This window comes from Ictalurus furcatus, chromosome 8, assembly GCF_023375685.1.
Source record: "Ictalurus furcatus strain D&B chromosome 8, Billie_1.0, whole genome shotgun sequence".
NCBI classification, from domain to species: Eukaryota; Metazoa; Chordata; class Actinopteri; order Siluriformes; family Ictaluridae; genus Ictalurus; species Ictalurus furcatus.
Window position 1 is genome coordinate 30,503,450 of NC_071262.1, and position 9,800 is coordinate 30,513,249.

General features: G+C 41.2%; 1 protein-coding gene across 1 annotated transcript; it reads left to right on the top strand.

Annotated features, from left to right (window-relative positions):
- The first annotated feature begins 1,809 nt into the window (after window positions 1-1,809).
- Window positions 1,810-8,649, top strand: lrit3a (info leucine-rich repeat, immunoglobulin-like and transmembrane domains 3a). The gene is made up of 4 exons (XM_053630688.1): window positions 1,810-2,428; window positions 3,579-4,045; window positions 6,234-6,539; window positions 7,146-8,649. Exons 1-4 carry the CDS (start codon window positions 2,331-2,333, stop codon window positions 8,156-8,158), a joined length of 1,884 nt encoding a protein of 627 aa, XP_053486663.1. The 5' UTR covers window positions 1,810-2,330; the 3' UTR covers window positions 8,159-8,649.
- Window positions 8,650-9,800: the final 1,151 nt, after the last annotated feature.

Genomic DNA, 9,800 nt, shown 5'->3' on the forward strand with positions numbered 1-9,800 from the left:
AGGGAATACTATCAGGATTACAACTTTTTTTTACATTTAAATCCAAAGAAATTAATCTTTTGACAGAACACAGTATACACGGCTGCTCGATTATAGTTCTGGTTCTGTCTCGCCAGTCATGACTCACGTGAATAACCTCCTGGTTATGCAAGTTAATTTGGTAGAAATAAACACAAATTGTTCTCTGAAATGCTTTTGTTAGGGCAACCACACGTCCTCTTTTTTCCCTGTACACGTCCTCTTTTCCCCGGACACGTCCTTTTTTTCCCCGTACACGTCCTCTTTTCCCCGTACACGTCCTCTTTTCCCCGGACACGTCCTTTTTTTCCCCGGACACGTCCTCTTTTCCCCGGACACGTCCTCTTTTCCCCGTACACGTCCTCTTTTCCCCGTACACGTCCTCTTTTCCCCGGACACGTCCTCTTTTCCCCGTACACGTCCTTTTTTCCCCGTACACGTCCTCTTTTCCCCGTACACGTCCTCTTTTCCCCGTACACGTCCTCTTTTCCCCGGACACGTCCTCTTTTCCCCGTACACGTCCTCTTTTCCCCGGACACGTCCTCTTTTCCCCGTACACGTCCTCTTTTCCCCGGACACGTCCTCTTTTCCCCGGACACGTCCTCTTTTCCCCGTACACGTCCTCTTTTCCCCGTACACGTCCTCTTTCCCCGGACACACCCTCTTTTCCCCGTACACGTCCTCTTTTCCCCGGACAAGTCCTCTTTTCCCCGGACAAGTCCTCTTTTTCCCCGTACACGTCCTCTTTTTCCCCGTACACGTCCTCTTTTCCCCTGTACACGTCCCACGTACACTCTCTCTCTCTCTGTCTCTCTCTCTGTCTCTCTCTCTCTCTCTCTCTGTCTCTCTCTCTGTCTCTCTCTCTCTCTCTCTCTGTCTCTCTCTCTGTCTCTCTCTCTCTCCCTCTCTGTCTCTCTCCACATGGTGCATGATCCTTTTTTTTAACCATACATGTTTTATACAGAAGATATAATTCACTTTTATTCTAAAATACAGTTCTAGACATCGGACTCCAGGAAGACGGGTTCTTTAAAGGTTCTTCCTTCATTACGATTTTTAATTTATATATTTCATTTGTTTATCGTTAACAGTCTTATAACTGTGTGTGTGTGTGTGTGTGTGTGTGTGTGTGTGATAGATATTTTCTGAAATACACATGCACAACTGACACCTACAGGGGGCGCAATTTTAACACCAAAGTCGTTCTCTGGGTTTCCTCCTAAAAATATACCTGCAGGCGGAACTGGAGAAATCACACCTGTGTGTGTGTGTGTGTGTGTGTGTGTGTGTGTGTGTGTGTGTTCAGCCAGGATTCACTGTGAGTCTGAACAGCTCTTAATGAAGATGAAAGATTAATTTGGTTTAATGTTCTCAAATTTCCATTTATATAAAAATATATAAATAATAAAATAAAAATAACAGATTTTTTAAAGGAAACTTCTTGTGTGTGTGTGTTTACTCTCTCTCTCTCTCTCTCTCTCTCTCTCTCACTCTGTCCTGTTTTATTTCTCACTCTCTCTGCTTTCTCTCACTGTCACCTCCTCTTCCATCTTTTCCTCTTCTCCTCTCTCTCTCATCTCTCTATCATCATCTTTACAATTCTCTCTCTTTTTTTTATACCTCGCTTCTCATTTGTTTCTCTCTCTGTCTCTAATTCTGTTCATCCCTTTATTGTTCTCTCTCTCTCTCTCTCTCTCTCTCTCTCTCTCAGCGTTGTTATAAATCATGGTCCAGACGACAGCTCACACTCAGGTATCACTCTGTCTTACACATGCAACGGTCTGCAGAGAGAGAGAGAGAGAGAGAGAGAGAGAGAGACTCTGAGACAGAGTGAAACAGACAAACAGGGAGATAAAGAGAAGCAGACAGATAGAAAGTGACAGACAGATAAACAGAGAAAGGGAGAGACATGCAGGAGAAAGAGAGAGACAGATACACAAAGAGTGAGACAGAAACAGACAGAAAGAGAGATAGAATGATAAACAGAATCAGGTCACATGATTGGGCAACCTTTGTTAGCCGATTAGTATGTCCTGAAAGGTCATCACCTTTCCTTTCTAACACACACACACACACACACACACACACACACACTCTTTGAGAAATCCTCTGTAATCCGTCCTCGCCTGCACACCGTCTCCTCGCCTCAGTGTGAGTGTGAAGCTGCAGGAAGAACAGCCGTTCCCCTTCAGCATGGATTCCTGTGTGTGTTTGAAAGTGTGTGAGGGTGTGTGGTGAGCTTTAAGGCGTGTGTGTATGTTTGTGTGTGTGTGTGTGTGATGTGTGTGAGGGTGTGTGTGACTCAGTGAAGGATGCGGTGTGTCCTGGCCTTTCAGGTGTTGCTGTGCTGCTGGAGTGTCGTGCGGCCGTTTTGCCCCTCACAGTGCACCTGTGTGTTCCACGGGACCAGGTAACACACACACACACACACACACGTGCACGCACACACACACACGTGCACGCACACACACACACGCGCGCGCGCACACACACATGTTTATATAATTTCATGCAAATGTGTAAAAGTAAAAATGTAATAAAATAATATTCATTAAAAAAACAGAAATAGACGTGAGGAACAGGGAGACATTTCACACGTGAGGAACAGCGAGACATTCACACGTGAGGAACAGCGAGACATTCACACGTGAGGAACAGGGAGACATTTCACACGTGAGGAACAGAGAGACATTTCACACGTGAGGAACAGCGAGATATTTCACACGTGAGGAACAGCGAGACATTTCAGACGTGAGGAACAGGGAGACATTCACACGTGAGGAACAGCGAGACATTTCACACGTGAGGAACAGGGAGACATTCACACGTGAGGAACTGAGAGACATTTCACACGTGAGGAACAGGGAGACATTCACACGTGAGGAACAGCGAGACATTTCACACGTGAGGAACAGAGACACATTCACACGTGAGGAACAGCGAGATATTTCACACGTGAACATTTAAAACACGTGTATTTTCTTTTAGATGAATTTGGCAGCAGCAAACGCTTCAGGAGGGCTAATGAAAGATTACATTTAAAAAAGAATAAATAAAGAGATTATCATAATAAAGAGATTATCATTTACACTGAGAATCAATCACTACTATTTAATTTCTTCCAAATATAACGATTTTTGACGTTATACTTTTTTCCTATAAAAAAAAATAAAGATCATATGTGGAATATTTTATATGAACTACAACCAAAAAATTCACGAGTTAACTGTCAATTATTTTTACTTTTCAAAAATTCGAAATCTTTTAGAATAACAGGAACTGAAAAATAAAAGTGAAAATAAAAGTCCCTTATTCGCTGGAAAGCAGTTAGCTTAAGTAGCTAGCTAACCAAACGCTAAAGTTAGCATTACAGCGGTGTGAAAAGCTTCGTAGGTGTTGTTAGGTTGCAGCTGTTAGTGCGTTAGATTAGCGTATATTGTTTGAATATAATTCTAATATTAATAAGCAGAAGGTTTACTGTCACTGTATTACAACATTTAGAAACACGTGCAACTCCCTGATTTGAATTTGTTTAGAGTTCTGCATCTTCTCTCCCACAGGACGGTGGTGTGTAACGATCCTGACACGGCGGAGATCCCCGTCAACGTACCCCTGGACACGGTGAAGCTGCGTGTGGAGAAAACGGCGGTGCGTCGAGTAAAAACCGAGGCGTTCTACTACCTCACCGAGCTCAGGTATCTGTGGCTCACCTACAACTCCATCAGCTCCGTGGATCCTGCCAGCTTCTACAACCTGAAGGTCCTGCACGAGCTCCGTCTGGATGGAAATGAAATCTCCACGTTCCCCTGGGAGGCGCTCAGAGAGATGCCCAATCTCAGAACGCTGGATCTGCACAATAATCGATTAACAAGTGTTCCTGTAGAAGCTGCAGCTTACCTGGTTAACATCATATACCTGGACCTTTCCAGCAATAAGCTGAACACCTTGCCCTCGGACCTTTTGGACATCTGGAGTCCCTTTTCTGGAACAATTCCCACCAGCGGTTCCTCTCAGAAAATCATACTGGGTGAGTGATGATGATGATGATGATGATGATGATGATGATCAGGGATTCACAGTAAGTTTACGAGGTACAGTTGTGCTCATAAATTTACACACCCCTTGCAGAATCTGCAAAATTTTAATAATTCACAAAAAAAAATAATAATAATAAGACAGATCATTAAAATCACATTTATTTAGTCCTGCCCTGATTAAACTATTTCACATAACAGATGTTTACATATAGTACCCAAGACTAACTGAATTTACACAAATTAACCAGTTCAAAAGTTTACACACCCTTGATTCTTAATCCCGTGTGAAATGAATAGTGATAAAGGGGAACATGGTGTATATACATTGAGAGTGTACACTAGTTTTGTGTTATCAATATGAAAGACCGACATGATCATCACGCTTTTATTTACATTAATTAAAAGAACAGAAAGCTTTTATTTAGTGAAAAATCAATCAATCAATTAAGAGAGCTACTACAGTAGTAGCGCTCTCCACTGTATAGCACCGATCTAACTGTCTCCGACCCGCTTGATTTTCTGCGGTGGGTTTATCGCTGCTAAAGATAACTCGAGCTCCTGCATGTGCAGGCTTCACCTCACTTAAGTACAGCTTAATCAGATAATTCTCTTCCCACATGCAAGTCAGGTTTAAGGTGATCTGTACATTTCATTTAGCGATTCTAAACATCATGTACCAGCTCGTTATCGGAGATCTAGTGTGTAATCATCAGCACTGGCAGAACATCGACTATAGAGTAAAACATTATGAATGTTAATAATACAGAACATATATATATATATATATATATATATATATATATATATATATATATATATATTTTACCCAAGTGCGGTTGAAACCAGGAGCAGTTTTGCTACTGAAAATCTAAAGGAAGTGTATATGAGGAAGAGTGATTACAGGATTATGGAATCTATCAGCGGCATCTTGGTGTCCTTCTCCATGCAGTTGTTCCCGTTCATCAGGGAAACGACATATTTTGTGTTTACAGTCAACAAACCCCGAGGTCCCGCTCTAGACGGAGTTATGAATGATGTGCTGCTGAAGTGCAGCACCTGACGTTTTACTGCTTGTGTTGGAAACACTTCGGGACGTTAAACATACTCTCTGGTAGGCCTCGCACGACAAAACGAGGCTCCAGAAGCTACAGTCAGGTTCAGACGTCCACTCGCAAGATGAGTTTTCACGTATAAAGAAACTACTAATCAAATATAAAATAGTATTTTTCAAACCAGAGTCTGCCATTCTTCTGTTCTGATTAGCCGCGGTTAGCCTTGCTAGCAAACCTTGCTACCAGATTTATTTATCGTTAGGAAGTTTGCTGGGGAACATATCCACCTGCTTTATTTATACAGTATAATATTTATCATAAATCTTCGAGAACTTGGTGGTGAATTGGCTAATTCCTCAACTGACTAGTTTATAACGTTATCTACGATGCTAGTGTACTTGGGTCCTGTTTGTTTTATTTACAATTATACAACAGTTCACTTAATTTTAGACAGCGTACAAGCAAACCTGGCTAGGTACTCAAACAGGTAAGCTTCATTCTAGCTTAGCTAGCTAGATAGGTTGCTTGGATATTAAAAGTTTTGCTTAAGTAACATCGTAAAACTGTTTTTACAATGATTGTGCAATTAAAAACTGATCGATGCGAAAGAAATAGGCCGAAGACGCTAAAGAAAAGGCTAGTGAGTAGTTCCAAATCACCCACATGGTTACCTACATTACAACATGAAGGTTACGGGGTATTACGCAGCTCTCATACTGAAATATTTCAATCATTAAACATTGTTTACATGTTCACTAAACCTAGCTAACTTGTCATTAAATACGCTAGCTAGTGTTACAGTGATGGGCTGCCATTTTAGCACATTAGCCAAGCATAAATAAATAAATAAATAACTAGCTAGCTAATAGCTTGCTACAATAATGTATTGAATAAATCTAGCTAGCTAGTTAGGTTAACACCTTAACCCTAACCCAGAATCAGATTTGGAAAAATGCTGTAAGAAATCCCTCATATAGTGCTTTAGAACAATCGGCAACCAAAAAGTGTTTTATTAATCAGTTATCTAAAAAGAAATGCACTAAAATTATACAGGTTGCATTTTAATTAATAAAATAAGGTACATTGTAAAAAGCTAACATTAAAAGAAAGGCTTCACCGTTTCTAGGACTCCAGGACAACATGTGGTATTGCGATTGTCGCATATCCAAACTTATCGAGATGTCCAAAATGGCAGAGGGTCCCGTGGTGCTGATGGACCCCTTGGTGACCTGCAGTGGTCCAGAGAACCTGGCTGGGGTTCTGTTTAAACGAGCAGAACTGGATCAGTGTGTTAAACCAACGGTGATGACTTCAGCCACAAAGATCACGTCTTCCCTCGGCAGTAATGTGCTCCTGCGCTGTGATGCTACGGGTTATCCAACCCCGACCCTTCTGTGGAGCAGGGCAGACGGTTCAGCACTCAGTAACCCAGGTAACAGTCGGCGCCGAAATTCGAGTTAAATTGTGCAATTAAAAGTTCAAAATCCGAACTGTATTAGCCTTTAATAGATTATTTTTACTTGAATTGACAAATGGCTGCCATTGACTGCCATTGACTGCCATTATCCAGTTACATTTTACCAGATTTGCCAAGTATGCAAGTGGCATCTCCACACCAGTTTGGTTTTCTGCTCAAAACCCTTTAGCGCCATCAACAGGCCAAATTTTAAGCTTCATTTCTACTTGTATCTTATCAACTGAAAGGTTATAAGTATTTGGTTAACATAAATGTAAAGATGCTTTCTTTAAACATAGTGTAATGTTTGTCATCTCTTAATATTTGAAATTTAATTTCATGCATATTAATGATGGCTAACAGCTAAATCCTTCTAGATGGCTTTGAGGATGTATTCTATAAAAGAGTCAATGAAATGTGATTTATGAACGTTTGAGAAGAAATCTGTTACCTCTTATCAGGCCTTAGCAACCAATCATTTTCAAAACAATAACAAAACGGTAATCATTTTATCCTGAAGCATCAAGTGCTTATTGAAGTTTGTTTTTAATGATGAGTGTAATTCCTCTTTGCATGCTTCAGTTGTGCAGGAGTCCCCGGGCAAAGGTGTTCGATGGTCCATCCTTAGTCTGGAGGGAATAGTGTTAACGGACACTGGCGTTTACCGCTGCAAGGCAAAGAACTTTGCTGGAACTGCAGAAGCCGCCATCACGCTATCTTTGGCTGGGATGGACCTCACAACTCCAGTTCCTCCCTTCAACAGGACTTTTCCTGCTGTTACAGAGGCTGCGATTTTCTTTTCTACCACAACCACCACCACAACCACCACCACCACCACCACCACCACGTCCAAACCATCTCTGACTACACTCCAATCTACAGCTAGCAAGTTGAACTTAGACCCAGGTGGAGGCATCCAGAGATCTCCACCTGCTGGAAATACACCCAGCACAAATGGCACCAAGGATAAAGCTAGGAAGAAAGGTAGCTCATACATCAGAGATGTTGAGGTGATTGAGGAAACAGGAGACAGTGCAGTTGTGTTATGGATGAATGAGGGGTTTCCCAGTGAATTGCCCCTGTCAGTGGTGTACTTTCCATACAACGAAGATGAGACAAAGGAGATCGTGGACACTGAGGTTGGAAATGGTAAGCTTCTTCTTGAGGACCTGTTTCCCAACCAGATGTACACAGTCTGCTTGGTTCCCAAAAGTGGGAAAGAGCAGTGTGTGAATTTTAGCACTCTGGACACCGTTTTAGATGTTGGACAAAACAGTTGGCTGCTGATCGTCTCTGGAATTGCTTGTGTTTTTGTGCTTCCTCTCATTGTTCTTCTTCTCTACAAGATCTCATTGCTGTACCTAAAGAAGAGCAGCAGCAGGAACGCTGAAATGGATGATGACCTTTCCAAAGAGACTTATCTGAAATTTGAGACTCTCGCCATGCAGCAGAGGACGCTGAATGGACAGGCGAGCGATCTCTGGACCCGACGGCTGACGCAGGAATCAGAGAGGATGCTCCTTTGCTCACGTTCAAGTATAGACTCACAAATGACCTACAAAAGTGATAATTCACGATCCGAGTACCTTTGCTAGCTCTGTGTGGGTGAAATGAACCAGAAACAGTAATGACCACCTGCCCGTGAGCCAGTAGCAATGCAAGTGGGCAGGACTGTGGTCTCTTTTGTTCTCGCCATTTTCTTATTGTTGCTTGCTGTACATGCTTTAGCGCTAGGGTTTTTGTGGTACAGTTATGGGGCGTTTGTTCTCTGCCTGATAGAAATGTTGGCACCTCTGTGTATGTGTAGTCACAACACACCGAAAAACATTTTCTCTACGCAGTCAAATCTCCACAACTGCTGGATTGAGAGGTCATCCACATTTTCATCTACCTCACTGACAGCAAGCATCCTATGACTGGTAGAAAGCTAGTTATGTGCAGTGATATACTCTTAGAAGATTTCCGTCCCCTTCAAGAGTTCTTCAGGTGTCCATCTGGAGGAACCCTTAGATCTTTTAAAGAACCGTTTTTTCTATGATTGTAGCTTTCTGCTTGACACCGTTTCCAGAAAGGAAACACTAGCCCTATCAGAAAGCTCCAAGTACAACCCTTTTAGGAGGTTACAACCCCTTAAAAACCCTTGAAGAACCTTTTTTAAAGGAACCCAAAATGTTAAATGCCTGATAGAATTTAAGTAATACAAAGAATATAATTAGCAGGGTTCTTTAAGGGTTCTTAGCATCCCTGAAAGGGCTCTAGAGCAGAGGATTAGAAAGGATTCCAAATAAAAGCTAAGAAAGTGTAACTATCCACAGAAACCATGAAGAACTCTTTTTTCAAAGAGTGTAGCTTTCTAAAGGGGTTCTACTGGAAAGCATTTCTAGGAAGGAAACCCAAGTCTTTTAAAAAATGGTTCCAAGTAGAAACTTTTTAGGAGGAAATATCCTTAATATCCTTAATTATCCAAAGAATTATCCAAAGAACCTTTGCAGAGCCCCTTTTTCTAAGAATGTACCAAGTACCAACTTAAAGGTTCAGCCAAAGGGACAACCAAAGAATCCCCAAAGGTTCTAAATTATTTATTTAATTAGTTTAAACGTGTTATTTAATTGCATGCTTTATGTTTTAATGCGTTACACTTGCTAGCTTGCTAACGAGTCCATTTATAGGTGTGTGCAAACTTTTTTTTTATAACACAGCCAGCTAGATGAAGTGCTACTTTAGATCTTTACTACTTCATGCAACGTGCTTATATACCGTAAGCGTGTGAGCTTAGCTAACCTGTATTTATTTGTGTGGGCTTTTCATTCTTTGGCATTTAATTCATTCCGAGAACAAATTAAGTAATAAATCGTTTTTTGATGTACTGAAACACTCCTATACTTTGCTTGGCTAAATTTGCATATTGAAACATGATAGGATGTTGTATGTTATGACATCATAGCACTTGTCTGTCACATGGTGTATCTCCTGTGTTTCTGACCAGGGGACTGTTTCCAAGAATGGGGGTCCAGTTCAGTTTGAAATAAACATCTAGAGCTGAAGTCACAAAAAAGTGTTTTACTACCAAGAGTTTTCCTAAGTGTTCAAAAACACCAATATGTAAATTTATTATGAAATATATAATGTAAATGTGTTAGAAATTGCCATGAGTACAACATTCAGATGTGTTATAAAAAAATAATAATAAAATAACTAACAAGCCACGGACACAAAAATTGAACTGAAATTGTAATA

Coding starts and splice junctions, on each gene's coding strand:
- lrit3a (XM_053630688.1), top strand. CDS start 2,331: ATGCGGTGTGTCCTGGCCTTTCAGGTGTTGCTGTGCTGCTGGAGTGTC. Junction 2,429..3,578: donor TGTGTGTTCCACGGGACCAG/GTAACACACACA, acceptor TCTCTCCCACAG/GACGGTGGTGTGTAACGATC. Junction 4,046..6,233: donor CTCTCAGAAAATCATACTGG/GTGAGTGATGAT, acceptor CACCGTTTCTAG/GACTCCAGGACAACATGTGG.